Source organism: Oncorhynchus mykiss, chromosome 13 (genome assembly GCF_013265735.2).
Source record: "Oncorhynchus mykiss isolate Arlee chromosome 13, USDA_OmykA_1.1, whole genome shotgun sequence".
In the NCBI taxonomy this organism is placed as follows: domain Eukaryota; kingdom Metazoa; phylum Chordata; class Actinopteri; order Salmoniformes; family Salmonidae; genus Oncorhynchus; species Oncorhynchus mykiss.
In genome coordinates, this window is record NC_048577.1 from 5,300,939 (window position 1) to 5,320,243 (window position 19,305).

General features: G+C 48.8%; 1 protein-coding gene across 4 annotated transcripts in view; it reads left to right on the forward strand.

Annotated features, from left to right (window-relative positions):
- LOC110487506 (mycbp associated protein) overlaps positions 1-19,305 on the forward strand; it is a 50,757-nt gene that overhangs the window by 20,459 nt on the left and 10,993 nt on the right. For all 4 annotated transcript variants that reach the window (XM_036939941.1, XM_036939940.1, XM_036939942.1 and 1 more), the window contains 8 exons: positions 5,297-5,421; positions 6,171-6,279; positions 8,635-8,827; positions 9,410-9,597; positions 12,157-12,303; positions 15,882-15,998; positions 16,187-16,338; positions 16,588-16,709. In XM_036939941.1, the coding sequence (XP_036795836.1) occupies positions 5,297-5,421; positions 6,171-6,279; positions 8,635-8,827; positions 9,410-9,597; positions 12,157-12,303; positions 15,882-15,998; positions 16,187-16,338; positions 16,588-16,709 (1,153 nt within the window). The remainder of the gene's footprint in view (positions 1-5,296; positions 5,422-6,170; positions 6,280-8,634; positions 8,828-9,409; positions 9,598-12,156; positions 12,304-15,881; positions 15,999-16,186; positions 16,339-16,587; positions 16,710-19,305) is intronic.

Consider the following 19,305-nt stretch of genomic DNA (forward strand, 5'->3'; position numbering starts at 1 on the left):
CTACCTCACTCCACAATACTGTCTACCTCACTCCACAATACTGTCTACCTCACTCCACAATACTCTATACCTCACTCCACAATACTCTATACCTCACTCCACAATACTGTCTACCTCACTCCACAATACTTTATACCTCACTCCACAATACTGTCTACCTCACTCCACAATACTGTCTACCTCACTCCACAATACTCTATACCTCACTCCACAATACTCTATACCTCACTCCACAATACTCTATACCTCACTCCACAATACTGTCTACCTCACTCCATAAATATAGTGTTAATTTATTTCCACTTCAAAGACCTTCCAACACCTACACACCACTAAATAGCATACTCTAACCACTCCACCTCCTCCACAAACCCCCATCCGTCCCTGTTCCCTCCCCGCTCAGGGTGAGCTGCCCTAACTCTTGATGTCCTGAATAAGTTTAATGACAGTGTGCCAGTTAACAGAGAGAGAGGCACACTGTGTGTCTGATGTGGATGTCCTGTACATTCAGAAGATGACACACACACACACACCCACACACACACACACACACACACACACACACACACACACACACACACACACACACACACACACACACACACACAGACACACACACACACAGACACACACACACACACACACACACACACACACACACACACACACAATAACAATAACCCTGTCACTGAGACAGTCCTGTTCTACAACATAACAATAACCCTGTCACTGAGACAGTCCTGTTCTACTGTTCTACAACGTAACAATAACCCTATCACTGAGACAGTCCTGTTCTACAACGTAACAATAACCCTGTCACTGAGACAGTCCTGTTCTACAACGTAACAATACCCCTGTCACTGAGACAGTCCTGTTTTACTGTTCTACAACGTAACAATAACCCTGTCACTGAGACAGTCCTGTTTTACTGTTCTACAACGTAACAATAACCCTGTCACTGAGACAGTCCTGTTTTACTGTTCTACAACGTAACAATAACCCTGTCACTGAGACAGTCCTGTTCTACTGTTCTACAACGTAACAATAACCCTGTCACTGAGACAGTCCTGTTTTACTGTTCTACAACGTAACAATAACCCTGTCACTGAGACAGTCCTGTTTTACTGTTCTACAACGTAACAATAACCCTGTCACTGAGACAGTCCTGTTCTACTGTTCTACAACGTAACAATAACCCTGTCACTGAGACAGTCCTGTTTTACTGTTCTACAACGTAACAATAACCCTGTCACTGAGACAGTCCTGTTCTACTGTTCTACAACGTAACAATAACCCTGTCACTGAGACAGTCCTGTTTTACTGTTCTACAACGTAACAATAACCCTATCACTGAGACAGTCCTGTTCTACAACGTAACAATAACCCTGTCACTGAGACAGTCCTGTTCTACTGTTCTACAACGTAACAATAACCCTGTCACTGAGACAGTCCTGTTTTACTGTTCTACAACATAACAATAACCCTATCACTGAGACAGTCCTGTTCTACAACGTAACAATAACCCTGTCACTGAGACAGTCCTGTTTTACTGTTCTACAACGTAACAATAACCCTGTCACTGAGACAGTCCTGTTTTACTGTTCTACAACGTAACAATAACCCTATCACTGAGACAGTCCTGTTCTACTGTTCTACAACATAACAATAACCCTGTCACTGAGACAGTCCTGTTCTACAACATAACAATAACCCTGTCACTGAGACAGTCCTGTTCTACTGTTCTACAACGTAACAATAACCCTGTCACTGAGACAGTCCTGTTCTACAACGTAACAATAACCCTGTTACTGAGACAGTCCTGTTCTACTGTTCTACAACATAACAATAACCCTGTCACTGAGACAGTCCTGTTCTACTGTTCTACAACATAACAATAACCCTGTCACTGAGACAGTCCTGTTCTACAACGTAACAATAACCCTGTCACTGAGACAGTCCTGTTTTACTGTTCTACAACATAACAATAACCCTGTCACTGAGACAGTCCTGTTTTACTGTTCTACAACGTAACAATAACCCTGTCACTGAGACAGTCCTGTTTTACTGTTCTACAACGTAACAATAACCCTGTCACTGAGACAGTCCTGTTTTACTGTTCTACAACGTAACAATAACCCTGTCACTGAGACAGTCCTGTTTTACTGTTCTACAACGTAACAATAACCCTGTCACTGAGACAGTCCTGTTCTACTGTTCTACAACGTAACAATAACCCTGTCACTGAGACAGTCCTGTTTTACTGTTCTACAACGTAACAATAACCCTGTCACTGAGACAGTCCTGTTTTACTGTTCTACAACGTAACAATAACCCTGTCACTGAGACAGTCCTGTTTTACTGTTCTACAACGTAACAATAACCCTGTCACTGAGACAGTCCTGTTTTACTGTTCTACAACATAACAATAACCCTGTCACTGAGACAGTCCTGTTCTACAACATAACAATAACCCTGTCACTGAGACAGTCCTGTTCTACTGTTCTACAACGTAACAATAACCCTGTCACTGAGAGAGACCTGGGGCACCGTCAGACACACACACACTGGTCCAGAAACACACACTAGCACACGTAACACACATACATACAACAGACACCCACAGCTGTGCCTCTCCTCACCCTCTGTGCATACTAATTGTCAATTAGACCTGATTAGCAGCTTAACTTCTTGAATCTACTTGAGACGCACATGTCCCAAGTAGGCACCTGGAAATGCAAATGCGCTACGCTAAATGCTAAATGTACTCGTTAAAACTCAAACCTTGATCAAAATTCACAAGCAGGGTATTAAATTAAAGCTACACTCGTTGTGAACCTAGCCAGCAAGTCAGATTTTTAAAATGCTTTTCGGCGAAAGCATCAGAAGCTATTATCTGATAGCATGCACCCCCCAAAATGCCAGCTCGACACGTAAACAACAGATTTTGCGATAGACGGCGCTACCCAAAACGCAGAAATAAAATATAAAACATTCATTACCTTAGACGAGCTTCTTTCTTGGCACTCCTATATGCCCCATAAACATCACTATTGGGTCTTTTTTTCGTTTAAGTAACAGGCACTTATTATGGGGGAGTTAATTCACACACACAAACATACACACACACACACACACACACACACACACACACACACACACACACACACACACACACACACACTCATTAATAATAAGAATGGTGTAAGGCAGTGTTGTAAGGAACCTGTATATTCTGGTCGGGTGGTGGTGTGTGTATGTGTGTTTGTATGTGTGTTTGCGTTCATTGACGTGTGTGGATGTCAGTGTGGTCTGACTGGGAGTTTGATGTGTCCAGAGAAACAGACAAAGACAGAATGTGCTGTCAGATAGATGATTGAGAGACAGAGAACGAGAGAGAGAGAGACGGAGAGATAGAGAGAGACAGAGAGAGCGAGAGACAGAGAGACAGAGACAGAGAGAGAGAGACAGAGAGAGAGAGAGACAGAGACAGAGAGAGAGAGAGACAGAGAGAGCGAGAGACAGAGAGACAGAGACAGAGAGAGAGACAGAGAGACAGAGAGAGAGCTGAGAAGAGATTGAGAGAGAGAGAGAGAAAGAGCTGAGAACAGATTGAGAGAGAGAGAGAGAGAGCTGAGAACAGATTGAGAGAGAGAGAGAGAAATGGTCAGAAAGAAACAGAGACTACATATTGAGATGAAGACAGTGGGTAGAAACAGAGACTACATATTGAGACTGCTGAACACAGTGGGTAGAAACAGAGACTACATGATGAGACGAAGACAGTGGGTAGAAACAGAGACTACATGATGAGATGAAGACGGTGGGTAGAAACAGAGACTACATGATGAGATGAAGACAGTGGGTAGAAACAGAGACTACATATTGAGACTGCTGAACACAGTGGATAGAAACAGATACTACATGATGAGATGAACACAGTGGGTAGAAACAGAGACTACATGATGAGATGAAGACAGTGGGTAGAAACAGAGACTACATATTGAGACGAAGACAGTGGGTAGAAACAGAGATTACATGATGAGATGAAGACAGTGGGTAGAAACAGAGACTACATGATGAGATGAAGACAGTGGGTAGAAACAGAGACTACATGATGAGATGAAGACAGTGGGTAGAAACAGAGACTACATGATGAGATGAACACAGTGGGTAGAAACAGAGACTACATATTGAGACTGCTGAACACAGTGGGTAGAAACAGATACTACATATTGAGACTGCTGAACACAGTGGATAGAAACAGATACTACATATTGAGACGAAGACAGTGGGTAGAAACAGAGATTACATGATGAGATGAACACAGTGGGTAGAAACAGATACTACATATTGAGACGAAGACAGTGGGTAGAAACAGAGATTACATGATGAGATGAACACAGTGGGTAGAAACAGATACTACATATTGAGACGAAGACAGTGGGTAGAAACAGAGATTACATGATGAGATGAACACAGTGGGTAGAAACAGATACTACATATTGAGACGAAGACAGTGGGTAGAAACAGAGACTACATGATGAGATGAACACAGTGGGTAGAAACAGAGACTACATATTGAGACTGCTGAACACAGTGGGTAGAAACAGATACTACATATTGAGACTGCTGAACACAGTGGATAGAAACAGATACTACATATTGAGACGAAGACAGTGGGTAGAAACAGAGATTACATGATGAGACGAAGACAGTGGGTAGAAACAGAGATTACATGATGAGATGAAGACAGTGGGTAGAAACAGAGACTACATATTGAGACGAAGACAGTGGGTAGAAACAGAGATTACATGATGAGACGAAGACAGTGGGTAGAAACAGAGACTACATGATGAGATGAATACAGTGGGTAGAAACAGAGACTACATGATGAGACGAAGACAGTGGGTAGAAACAGAGATTACATGATGAGACGAAGACAGTGGGTAGAAACAGAGACTACATGATGAGATGAAGACAGTGGTAGAGACTACATATTGAGACTGCTGAACACAGTGGGTAGAAACAGAGACTGTTATGTTGTTACCTGTCACCTTGATACCCTGATACTCTGTTCCTGTTATGTTGTTACCTGTCACCTTGATACTCTGATATTCTGTTCAGCCATATTTCAGTGAACAATTACTGTCTGGTTTGTTCCCTAGTTATAGCATGCATCCCAAATGGACCCTATTCCCTACACAGTGCACTACTATTGACTAGAGCCACAGGACCCTATTCTCTCTCTCTCCCTCTCCCAGTCTCTCACTATACTGTCTTCTTCCCCCCTCTCTAGGAGATAGATGGCTTGGAGGTGATTGGCTCAGGCCAGCCCTTCACCTCTGTCACTGTGAAGCAGAGCCCCCTATTGGAGGAGGAGGAGAGGGAGGAGCTTAGGGAGGTGGAGCAGAAGGAAAACCAGTAAGAAATACCCCCCCCCATCCTAATTCACTAACAACCAGTTTATCTAGTGGCTCATTGAATGTGATGATATCCTCATGCTGGTCCATTGTAGCGTTGCCGATAGTGACCGTGTGTATTCATTCTGATGATATCCTCATGTTGGTCCATTGTAGCGTTGCCGATAGTGACCGTGTGTATTCATTCTGATGATATCCTCATGTTGGTCCATTGTAGCGTTGCCGATAGTGACCGTGTGTATTCATTCTGATGATATCCTCATGTTGGTCCATTGTAGCGTTGCCGATAGTGACCGTGTCTATTGATTCTGGGGGCGGCAGGTAGCCTAGTGGTTAGAGCGCTGGGCCAGTAACCGAAAGGTTCCTGGATCAAATCCCTGAGCTGACAAGGTAAAAATCGTTCTGCCCCTGAGGCAGTTAACCCACTGTTCCCCGGTAGGCCGTCATTGTAAATAAGAATTTGTTCTTAACTGACCTGCCTAGTTAAATAAAGGTTAAATAAAATAAAATAAGTAAAAATACGTTTTTAAAAGTTTACAAATATATATATTCTCATGTTGGTCCATTGGCCGATAGTGACTGAATCCCAAATGGAACACTATGCCCTATATAGTGCAACACTTTTGACCAGAGCCAGAGGGCACCTTATTCACTATGTAGGGCCCATAGGGGCCTCTGTTCAAAAGTAAGGCACTATAGAAGCAATAGGATGCCATTTGAGACATGACCTGTCCCTCTGTCTGTTCCCAGTGACCCCCTGTCGCAGTTTGACGATGTCATGCTGGACGCGGTGCTGGTGCCTGCCCTGAGGTTCTGTGGGCAGCCCGCCCGCTGGACAGGCAACTCCACCTCTCACAAGGTACACACACACACACTGTTAAACCTGTGGAGCCACCACGTATAGAGGTACACACACACACACTGTTAAACCTGTGGAGCCACCACGTATAGAGGTACACACACACACTGTTAAACCTGTGGAGCCACCACGTATAGAGGTACACACACACACACTGTTAAACCTGTGGAGCCACCACATATAGAGGTACACACACACACTGTTAAACCTGTGGAGCCACCACGTATAGAGGTACACACACACACACTGTTAAACCTGTGGAGCCACCACATATAGAGGTACACACACACACACTGTTAAACCTGTGGAGCCACCACGTATAGAGGTACACACACACACACTGTTAAACCTGTGGAGCCACCACATATAGAGGTACACACACACACACTGTTAAACCTGTGGAGCCACCACGTATAGAGGTACACACACACACACTGTTAAACCTGTGGAGCCACCACGTATAGAGGTACACACACACACACACTGTTAAACCTGTGGAGCCACCACGTATAGAGGTACACACACACACACTGTTAAACCTGTGGAGCCACCACGTATAGAGGTACACACACACACACTGTTAAACCTGTGGAGCCACCACGTATAGAGGTACACACACACACACACTGTTAAACCTGTGGAGCCACCACGTATAGAGGTACACACACACACTGTTAAACCTGTGGAGCCACCACGTATAGACAGTAGAATAATAAGACTCTTGTTCATATGGTCTGTTGTTTGGTGACTGCATATTATCTCTCCCTCCGTCCTCCTCTAAAACCTCTTCTCTCTCTCTCCCTCCTCCCTCCCAATCTCCTTCTTCATCCTCCTCTAAATCCTCTTCTCTCTCTCTCCCTCCTCATCTCCTTCTTCATCCTACTCTAAATCCTCTTCTCTCTCTCTCCCTCCTCCCTCCCAATCTCCTTCTTCATCCTCCTCTAAAACCTCTTCTCTCTCTCCCTCCTCCCTCCCAATCTCCTTCTTCATCCTCCTCTAAAACCTCCTTTCTCTCTCCCTCCTCCCTCCCAATCTCCTTCTTCATCCCCCTCTAAAACCTCCTTTCTCTCTCCCTCCTCCCTCCCAATCTGCTTCTTCATCCTCCTCTAAAACCTCCTTTCTCTCTCCCTCCTCCCTCCCAATATCCTTCTTCATCCCCCTCTAAAAGCTCCTTTCTCTCTCCCTCCTCCCTCCCAATCTCCTTCATCTTCCTCTAAAACCTCTTCTCTCCCTCCTCCCTCACAATCTCCTTCTTCATCCTACTCTCAACCCTCCTCTCTCTCTCCCTCCTCATTCCCAATCTCCTTCTTCATCCTCACAACCCTCCTCTCTCTCTCTCTCTCTCCCTCCTCCTTCCCAATATCCTTCTCCATCCTCCTCTAAAACCTCTTCTCTCTCTCTCCCTCCTCCCTCCCAATCTCCTTCCCCATCCTCCTCTAAAACCTCTTCTCTTTCTATCCCTCCTCCTTCCTACTCTCCTTCTCCATCCTCCTCTAAAACCTCTTCTCTCTCTCTCCCTCCTCCTTCCCAATCTCTTTCTCCATCCTCCTCTAAAACCTCTTCTCTCTCTCTCCCTCCTCCTTCCCAATCTCTTTCTTCATCCTCCTCTAAAACCTCTTCTCTCTGTCTCCCTCCCCCTTCCCAATCTCCTTCTCCATCCTCCTCTAAAACCTCTTTTCTCTCTCTCCCTCCTCATTCCCAATCTCTTTCTTCATCCTCCTCTCAACCCTCCTCTCTCTCTCCCCCTCCTTATCTCCTTCTTCATCCTCCTCTAAAACCTCTTCTCTCTCTCTCCCTCCTCCTCCCCAATCTCCGTCTTCATCCTCCTCTCAACCCTCCTCTCTCTCTCTCTTTCCCTCCTCCTTCCCAATCCCCTTCTTCATCCTCCTCTCAAACCTCTTCTCTCTCTCTCCCTCCTCCTTCCCACTCTCATTCTCCATCCTCCTCTAAAACCTCTTCTCTCTCTCTCTCCCTCCTCCTTCCCAATCTCCTTCTTCATCCTCTCTCTCTCTCCCGTCTCCTTCCCAATCTCCTTCTCCATCCTCCTCTAAAACCTCTTCTCTCTCTCTCCCTCCTCCTTCCCAATCTCCTTCTTCATCCTCCTCTCTCTCTCTCTCCCGCCTCCTTCCCAATCTCCTTCTCCATCCTCCTCTAAAACCTCTTTTCCCTCTCTCCCTCCTCCTTCCCAATCTCCTTCTTCATCCTCTTTTCAACCCTCCTCTCTCTCTCCCTCCTCCTTACCAATCTCCTTCTTCATCCTCCTCTCAACCCTCTTCTCTCTCTCTGTCTCTCTCTCTCTCTCTCTCCCTGTCCCCCTCTCTCCCTCTCCCCCTCTCTCCCTCTCTCTCCTCCCAGGGGGAGGTGGGTATCAGCGCCAGGGTAACGTTTGAAGCCCTGTCAGGAGAGAGAGCCAGTTCAGACATGGAGGTGCAGAACGAGGGCAGTACAGCAGTCTACTACAGCTGGCAGCGCCTGGCTGTACCACACAGCTTCCCTGACGCCAGGACACACACACACACACAGCACTTCTACTTCAACACCTCCACAGGTACACACACACACAGCACTTCTACTTCAACACCTCCACAGGTACACACACACACAGCACTTCTACTTCAACACCTCCACAGGTACACACACACACACACACACAGCACTTCTACTTCAACACCTCCACACACACACACACACACTGCACATGTACGCGCAGACACACCATGTACGTACACACACTCTGTGTTTTTGTTCACACAGCTGGCAGCATTTACGTCAATGCATGTCATAATTACAACCTGCTTTGTCCTCCTTTGTCCTCCCCTCCCCATCTCTCTCTGTCTCTCTCTCCCCTTCTCCCCTCCCCCATCTCTCTCTCCTTCTCCCCTCCCCCATCTCTCTCTCTCTCTCCCCATCTCTCTCTCCTTCTCCCCTCCCCATCTCTCTCTGTCTCTCTCCTTCTCCCCTCCCCATCTCTCGCTCTCTCTCTCTCTCTCCTTCTCCCCTCCCCGTCTCTCTCTCTCCTTCTCCCCTCCCCATCTCTCTCTGTCTCTCTCCTTCTCCCCTCCCCATCTCTCTCTCTCTCCTTCTCCCCTCCCCATCTCTCTCTGTCTCTCTCTATCTATCTCTGTACCAGGTGTGATTCTACCAGGTGACAGCAAGCGTGTAGAGTTTATATTTAAGTCGGAGGTCCCAGGCATCAGGACAGAGGTGTGGCGTCTCAACACACACCCTGTCCTGCTGGGCGGAGCCTCCATCCAGGTGACACTGAGGGGCGTGGCTCTTTACCAGGACAAGACCGCTGACCAGAGACACGCCCTGGAGGTCTGTGTAGGGGGGGGAGAGGGCGGGAGTAGGGGGAGGGAGGTTGTGTGTGAGGAGGGAAGGAGTGAGGGTGTGAGAAGGGAGGGTGGCTGGGAGGAGGGAGGGTGTGAGGAGGGAGGGAGGGTGTGATGAGGGAGAGAGTGGGTGAGGAGGGAGGGAGGGAGGATGTGAGGAGGGAGGGAGGGTGTGAGGAGGGAGGGAGGGAGTGGGGACGGAGGGTGTGAGGAGGGAGGGAGGATGTGAGGAGGGAGGGAGGAGGGAGAGAGAGTGTGAGGAGGGTAGGAGGGATGGTGTGAGGAGGGAGGATGTGAAGAGCGAGGGAGGATGTGAGGAGGGGGGGAGGGTGTGAGGGAGGGAGGATGTGAGGAGGGAGGGAGGGTGTGAGGGAGGGAGGATGTGAGGAGGGAGGGAGGATGTGAGGAGGGAGGATGTGAGGTGGGAGTGTGTGAGGAGGGAGGGAAGATGTGAGGATGGAGGGAGTGTGTGGGGAGGGAGGGAGTGTGTGGGGAGGGAGGGAGAGTGTGAGGAGGGAGGGAGGATGTGAGGAGAGTGCAAGGAGGGTAGAAGGGATGGTGTGAGGAGGGAGGGAGGATGTGAAGAGCGAGGGAGGATGTGAGGAGGGGGGAGGGTGTGAGGGAGGGAGGATGTGAGGAGGGAGGGAGGGTGTGAGGGAGGGAGGATGTGAGGAGGGAGGGAGGATGTGAGGAGGGAGGATGTGAGGAGGGAGTGTGTGAGTGGGGACGGAGGGTGTGAGGAGAGAGGATGTGAGGAGGGAGGGAGGATGTGAGGAGGGAGGGAGGAGGGAGAGAGAGTGTGAGGAGGGTAGGAGGGATGGTGTGAGGAGGGAGGATGTGAAGAGCGAGGGAGGATGTGAGGAGGGGGGGAGGGTGTGAGGGAGGGAGGATGTGAGGTGGGAGTGTGTGAGGAGGGAGGGAAGATGTGAGGAGGGAGGGAGTGTGTGGGGAGGGAGGGAGTGTGTGGGGAGGGAGGGAGAGTGTGAGGAGGGAGGGAGGATGTGAGGAGAGTGCAAGGAGGGTAGAAGGGATGGTGTGAGGAGGGAGGGAGGATGTGAAGAGCGAGGGAGGATGTGAGGAGGGGGGGAGGGTGTGAGGGAGGGAGGATGTGAGGAGGGAGGGAGGGTGTGAGGGAGGGAGGATGTGAGGAGGGAGGGAGGATGTGAGGAGGGAGGATGTGAGGAGGGAGTGTGTGAGGAGGGAGGGAAGATGTGAGGAGGGAGGGAGTGTGTGGGGAGGGAGGGAGTGTGTGGGGAGGGAGTGAGGGAGGATGTGAGGAGGGAGGGAGGATGTGAGGAGGGAGGGAGGATGTGAGGAGGGAGGGTGTGGGGAGAGAGGGAGCGAGGATGTGAGGAAGGAGGGAGGGAGTGTGGAGGGAGGGAGAGTGTGAGGAGGGAGGGAGAGTGTGAGGAGGGAGAGAGGGTGTGAGGAGGGAGGGAGTGTGTGGGGAGGGAGAGTGTGAGGAGGGAGGGAGGGAGGATGTGAGTAGGGAGGGTGTGGGGAGGGAGGATGTGAGGAGGGAGGGTGTGGGGAGGGAGGGAGGATGTGAGGAGGGAGGGAGGGTGTGAGGAGGGAGGGAGGGTGTGAGGAGGGAGGGAGGGAGGGTGTGAGGAGGGAGGGAGGGTGTGAGGAGGGAGGGAGTGTGTGGGGAGGAAGGGAGGGAGTGGGGAGGGAGGATGTGGGGAGGGAGGGAGGGTGGGAGGAGGGAGGGAGGGTGTGAGGAGGGAGGGAGTGTGTGGGGAGGGAGGGAGGATGTGAGGAGGGAGGGAGGGTGTGAGGAAGGAGGGAGGATGTAAGGAGGGAGGGAGGGTGTGAGGAGGGAGGGAGGGAGGGTGTGAGGAGGGAGGGAGGGTGTGAGGAGGGAGGGAGTGTGTGGGGAGGGAGGGAGGATGTGAGGAGGGAGGGAGGGTGTGAGGAAGGAGGGAGGGAGGATGTGAGTAGGGAGGGTGTGGGGAGGGAGGATGTGAGGAGGGAGGGTGTGGGGAGGGAGGGAGGATGTGAGGAGGGAGGGAGGGTGTGAGGAGGGAGGGAGGGTGTGAGGAGGGAGGGAGGGAGGGTGTGAGGAGGGAGGGAGGGTGTGAGGAGGGAGGGAGTGTGGGGAGGAAGGGAGGGAGTGGGGAGGGAGGATGTGGGGAGGGAGGGAGGGTGGGAGGAGGGAGGGAGGGTGTGAGGAGGGAGGGAGTGTGTTCTGGAGGGAGGGAGGATGTGAGGAGGGAGGGAGGGTGTGAGGAAGGAGGGAGGATGTAAGGAGGGAGGGTGTGGGGAGGGAGGGAGGGTGTGGGGAGGGAGGGAGGGTGTGGGGAGGGTGTGAGGAGGGAGGGAGGGTGTGGGGAGAGGGGGAGGGAGGATGTGAGGAGGGAGGGTGTGGGGAGAGAGGGAGGGAGTATGTGAGGAGGGAGGGTGTGGGGAGAGAGAGAGGGTGTGGGGAGGGAGGGAGGGTGTGTAACTTCACAGTTGTATTAAGCATAATTGTGTTTGTTTGTGTATTCATGTGTTTCTGTGTGTGTGTGTGTGTGTGTGTGTGTGTGTGTGTGTGTGTGTGTAGAGGGAGCTGCAGCAGAGAGAGGCTGCGTCAGTGTGTCGGTCGTTGGTGTGTGCCGTGTTACGAGGCGTCCTCACCCCAGAGAGACCCGGCTCCCCTGCGGAGCTCTACACCACCGAGGAAGAACACTTCCACAACAGGAACCCAAAGGTACACTACACCTTGAAGGTAGACTCAGAGAGATGCACCAAGTAGACACACTATCCGCTCAATTTCCACCACAACTAAGAGGCATCGCCTCTCTGCTGTCGTGGTTCCCATGGCTACCACGTCGTCGGAGCGAGAAGTGCACCTCTGTGAGAGCAAAGTCTTGCATTTAGCTCATCTTAATATCTGCGATGCTGCTCGTTGCAATCTGGCTGAGTCTACCTTTAACAAAGACGGGGGGGGGCAAAGAATGCCCTGCAAAATCAATAGACTGTCACGACCAAAGACTCCTAAGCACAGAGACACTAAAACAGCTCTGAATGTCCATTCTCTCAGTTCCACACAGCCAGCATCATCACTCTGAACGTCCATTCTCTCTGTTCCACACAGCCAGCATCATCACTCTGAACGTCCATTCTCTCTGTTCCACACAGCCAGCATCATCACTCTGAACGTCCATTCTCTCTGTTCCACACAGCCAGCATCATCACTCTGAATGTCCATTTTCTCAGTTCCACACAGCCAGCATCATCACTCTGAACGTCCATTCTCTCAGTTCCACACAGCCAGCATCATCACTCTGAATGTCCATTCTCTCAGTTCCACACAGCCAGCATCATCACTCTGATGTGCCTCTCAAATGGAACCCTATATAGTGCACTATTTTTGACGAGTTCCCATAGTTGCAGTAGTGCACTATGTAGGAAATAGGATGCCATTTGGGACACACCCTGATTCATCCTTAACAATCAAATGAGATATGTTGACAATAATTGGTCAAAATATCAGAATTGGTCTGCCTGTGTGAAGATCAGAATTGTGCTGCCTGTTTAAACATCAGAATTGGGCTTCCTGTGTATAGATCAGAATTGTGCTGCCTGTTTAAACATCAGAATTGAGCTTCCTGTGTAAACATCAGAATTGAGCTTCCTGTGTAAAGATCAGAATTGTGCTGCCTGTTTAAACATCAGAATTGAGCTTCCTGTGTAAACATCAGAATTGAGCTTCCTGTGTAAAGATCAGAATTGTGCTGCCTGTTTAAACATCAGAATTGAGCTTCCTGTGTAAACATCAGAATTGGGCTTCCTGTGTAAACATCAGAATTTGGCTTCCTGTGTGAGACAGAAAGAGCTAGGAGCTTGTCTCTGTAGGGACAACACAGGACGCAGCCTCAGTTAGACATTGTATGTGTGTCCAAAATGGCATTAAGAATTAAGAATTAAGACGAACTGACCGGTTCACCGTTGAACCACGTCATCTTTCTTCTTGAACCCACAGGACATAAAACAATATCGAGGTCAGATACATATTGATTTAGAGACATGACGTGTAGTATTTTCAAATTACGTTTTGTATACGCTTTTGATATTAACGTGAGATTTCTCACAAAAAAAAAACAGGAATATCTCTGTGAAATGTCAAAGGAGCACTAAGCTTTTTGTTTTCAGACTTAGCTTTTTATTTTCAGGCTTAGCTTTTTGTTTTCAGACTTAGCTTTTTATTTTCAGGCTTAGCTTTTTGTTTTCAGACTTAGCTTTTTATTTTCAGGCTTAGCTTTTTGTTTTCAGACTTAGCTTTTTATTTTCAGGCTTAGCTTTTTGTTTTCAGACTTAGCTTTTTATTTTCAGGCTTAGCTTTTTGTTTTCAGACTTAGCTTTTTATTTTCAGGCTTAGCTTTTTATTTTCAGACTTAGCTTTTTATTTTCAGGCTTAGCTTTTTGTTTTCAGACTTAGCTTTTTGTTTTCAGGCTTAGCTTTTTGTTTTCAGACTTAGCTTTTTGTTTTCAGGCTTAGCTTTTTGTTTTCAGACTTAGCTTTTTGTTTTCAGGCTTAGCTTTTTGTTTTCAGACTTAGCTTTTTGTTTTCAGACTTAGCTTTTTGCGACCCGCAGAAACGACCACCACAACATGTAAAATCCTCTAAAGTCACTAGGAGAAATCGGCACCGCTACGTCAACAGAGCTCAGTGCTCATTATGGGATGTATTAAGTTACAACATCCAGCTTCTTAGATATAACGATGTGTTAGAGAAAGACACCACTGAACGATTCAGGACATGAAGAATTATATTTGTCTTGGTAAAAATTGTGTTTTTTTTTCTGTAAGGAAGTGAAATTTCAATAACAACGGGTGTTTTCACACCCTCTCTAGGCAGAGTGGGTGGACATGCTGTATATAGGGGATAGGTGTTTTCACACCCTCTCTAGGCAGAGTGGCTGGACACGCTGTATATAGGGGATAGGTGTTTTCACACAGTCTCTAGGCAGAGTGGGTGGACATGCTGTATATAGGGGATAGGTGTTTTCACACCCTCTCTAGGCAGAGTGGGTGGACATGCTGTATATAGGGGATAGGTGTTTTCACACAGTCTCTAGGCAGAGTGGGTGGACATGCTGTATATAGGGGATAGGTGTTTTCACACCCTCTCTAGGCAGAGTGGGTGGACATGCTGTATATAGGGGATAGGTGTTTTCACACCCTCTCTAGGCAGAGTGGGTGGACATGCTGTATATAGGGGATAGGTGTTTTCACACCCTCTCTAGGCAGAGTGGGTGGACATGCTGTATATAGGGGATAGGTGTTTTCACACCCTCTCTAGGCAGAGTGGGTGGACATGCTGTATATAGGGGATAGGTGTTTTCACACACTCTCTAGGCAGAGTGGCTGGACATGCTGTATATAGGGGATAGGTGTTTTCACACCCTCTCTAGGCAGAGTGGGTGGACATGCTGTATATAGGGGATAGGTGTTTTCACACCCTCTCTAGGCAGAGTGGGTGGACATGCTGTATATAGGGGATAGGTGTTTTCACACCCTCTCTAGGCAGAGTGGGTGGACATGCTGTATATAGGGGATAGGTGTTTTCACACCCTCTCTAGGCAGAGTGGGTGGACATGCTGTATATAGGGGATAGGTGTTTTCACACCCTCTCTAGGCAGAGTGGGTGGACATGCTGTATATAGGGGATAGGTGTTTTCACACCCTCTCTAGGCAGAGTGGGTGGACATGCTGTATATAGGGGATAGGTGTTTTCACACCCTCTCTAGGCAGAGTGGGTGGACATGCTGTATATAGGGGATAGGTGTTTCCACACCCTCTCTAGGCAGAGTGGGTGGACATGCTGTATATAGGGGATAGGTGTTTTCACACCCTCTCTAGGCAGAGTGGCTGGACATGCTGTATATAGGGGATAGGTGTTTTCACACACTCTCTAGGCAGAGTGGGTGGACATGCTGTATATAGGGGATAGGATTACATTTCAGCCACGGTCATTATCAACATTATCAGCCATTACTATAATTATGTGTCATCGTGGCTCTTGTCTTTGAACATGAATGGATTCTCTCTCGATATGTAAAAACAGACAGACAGACAGACAGAAGGACAAAGACTCAGTGATTACTATGATGACGATGAGTTAGGTTCATTCATGGTTCTAGCTGATTTCTGAATAACACCTTCCTCTTTCTGTTGGGTTGTTTAGTGACACACACACACACACACACACACACACACACACACACACACGACTGGCCCATACTGTGTTTGTAACAGTATACTGTTGGTCCATCTCGGTCCTAGCTGCAGTACCGTTATGAGACAGTGGAGGCGCTGAAGAGCCTGTGGCAGCAGGTGACCGCAGAAACAGGAGAAGACAGAGAAACAGCCTGGGACCTCTCTGTGTCTACACTACGACAGGTACACACACACACACACACACCTCACGTGCACAGCAGAGATGCATCAGGTCCCATTCACAGAGTCTCGACCGGGGATGGAACCCCTAACCTTCCGATCTCCGGAGGGACACTAACAACAAGGCCCCTGAGTAGTGGATCTAAGACCTAACCCTCCTCTCCTCTCTCCCTCTCTGTTCCCCTCTCCAGGCGGTGCTGGCTCTGCCCCAGGGGGACGGGGAGCAGGATGGACCCCAGCAGAGGCTCACCAGAGAGGGGGCTCTGAGCCTCTATAACACCCTCCTCCTGGAGCTCACCCAGCCACTCACACAACACACGCCACTACCACACAACGCTATAGGGTGAGGAGAAGGGAGGGAGGGAGGGAGGGAGGGAAGAGGAGGGAGACAGAGATGCAGCACCAGTCTGGAGAAAAGAGAAGAGGGAATATTGATGGGGAAACTAAAGAATGAAAGGATACCACAGAAATTGATCAGTAGTGCAGTTGATTATTTAAAAAAGTGTGTGTGTGTGTGTGTGTGTGTGTGTGTGTGTGTGTGTGTGTGTGTGTGTGTGTGTGTGTGTGTGTGTGTGTGTGTTAACCCCTGCAGGTTGCAGCTGTGGAGAGAGCTGTTGGACGGTCTGGTCAGTGCAGCTCTGTGGCTCAGACATCTACTGGGTCTCCCTGAGACAGACACATGGGGGGAACACACACAGGACCACCACCACAGCTGTGAGTCTAACACACAGGACCACCACCACAGCTGTGAGTCTAATACACACAGGACCACCACCACAGCTGTGAGTCTAATACACACAGGACCACCACCACAGCTGTGAGTCTAATACACACAGGACCACCACCACAGCTGTGAGTCTAACACACAGGACCACCACCACAGCTGTGAGTCTAATACACACAGGACCACCACCACAGCTGTGAGTCTAATACACACAGGACCACCACCACAGCTGTGAGTCTAATACACACAGGACCACCACCACAGCTGTGAGTCTAATACACACAGGACCACCACCACAGTTGTGAGTCTAATACACACAGGACCACCACCACAGCCTGTCTACCACTACAAACCACTATCAGCCTGTCTACCACTACAACCCACTATCAGCCTGTCTACCACTACAACCCACTATCAGCCTGTCTACCACTACAACCCACTATCAGCCTGTCTACCACTACAACCCACTATCAGCCTGTCTACCACTACAACCCACTATCAGCCTGTCTACCACTACAACCCACTATCAGCCTGTCTACCACTACAACCCACTATCAGCCTGTCTACCACTACAACCCACTATCAGCCTGTCTACCACTACAACCCACTATCAGCCTGTCTACCACTACAACCCACTATCAGCCTGTCTACCACTACAACCCACTATCAGCCTGTCTACCACTACAACCCACTATCAGCCTGTCTACCACTACAACCCACTATCAGCCTGTCTACCACTACAACCCACTATCAGCCTGTCTATCACTACAACCCACTATCAGCCTGTCTACCACTACAACCCACTATCAGCCTGTCTACCACTACAACCCAGTATCAGCCTGTCTACCACTACAACCCACTATCAGCCTGTCTACCACTACAACCCACTATCACCTGTCTACCACTACAACCCACTATTAGCCTGTCTACCACTACAACCCACTATCAGCCTGTCTACCACTACAACCCACTATCACCTGTCTACCACTACAACCCACTATCAGCCTGTCTACCACTACAACCCACTATTAGCCTGTCTACCACTACAACCCACTATCAGCCTTTCTACCACTACAACCCACTATCAGCCTGTCTACCACTACAACCCAATATCAGTCTGTCTACCACTACAACCCACTATCACCTGTCTACCACTACAACCCACTATTAGCCTGTCTACCACTAAAACCCACTATCAGCCTGTCTACCACTACAACCCAGTATCAGCCTGTCTACCGCTACAACCCACTATCAGCCTGTCTACCACTACAACCCAATATCAGTCTGTCTACCACTATAACCCACTATCACCTGTCTACCACTACAACCCACTATTAGCCTGTCTACCACTACAACCCACTATCAGCCTGTCTACCACTACAACCCAGTATCAGCCTGTCTACTGCTACAACCCACAATCAGCCTGTCTACCACTACAACCCAATATCAGTCTGTCTACCACTACAACCCACTATCACCTGTCTACCACTACAACCCACTATTAGCCTGTCTACCACTACAACCCACTATCAGCCTGTCTACCACTACAACCCAGTATCAGCCTGTCTACCGCTACAACCCACTATCAGCCTGTCTACCACTACAACCCAATATCAGTCTGTCTACCACTACAACCCACTATCACCTGTCTACCACTACAACCCACTATTAGCCTGTCTACCACTACAACCCACTATCAGCCTGTCTACCACTACAACCCAGTATCAGCCTGTCTACCACTACAACCCACTATCAGCCTGTCTACCACTACAACCCACTATTAGCCTGTCTACCACTACAACCCACTATCAGCCTGTCTACCACTACAACCCAATATCAGCCTGTCTACCATTACAACCCACTATCAGCCTGTCTACCACTACAACCCACTATCAGCCTGTCTACCACTACAACCCACTATCAGCCTGGCTACCACTACAACCCACTATCAGTCTGTCTACCACTACAACCCAGTATTAGCCTGTCTACCACTACAAACCCACTATCAGCCTGTCTACCACTACAACCCAATATCAGCCTGTCTACCATTACAACCCACTATCAGCCTGTCTACCACTACAACCCACTATCAGTCTGTCTACCACTACAAACCCACTATCAGCCTGTCTACCACTACAACCCAGTATTAGCCTGTCTACCACTACAAACCCACTATCAGCCTGTCTACCACTACAACCCAGTATTAGCCTGTCTACCACTACAAACCCACTATCAGCCTGTCTACCACTACAACCCAGTATTAGCCTGTCTACCACTACAAACCCACTATCAGCCTGTCTACCACTACAACCCAATATCAGCCTGTCTACCATTACAACCCACTATCAGCCTGTCTACCACTACAACCCACTATCAGCCTGTCTACCACTACAACCCACTATCAGCCTGGCTACCACTACAACCCACTATCAGTCTGTCTACCACTACAACCCAGTATTAGCCTGTCTACCACTACAACCCACTATCAGCCTGTCTACCACTACAACCCACTATCATTCTGTCTACCACTACAACCCACTATCAGTCTGTCTACCACTACAACCCACTATCAGTCTGTCTACCACT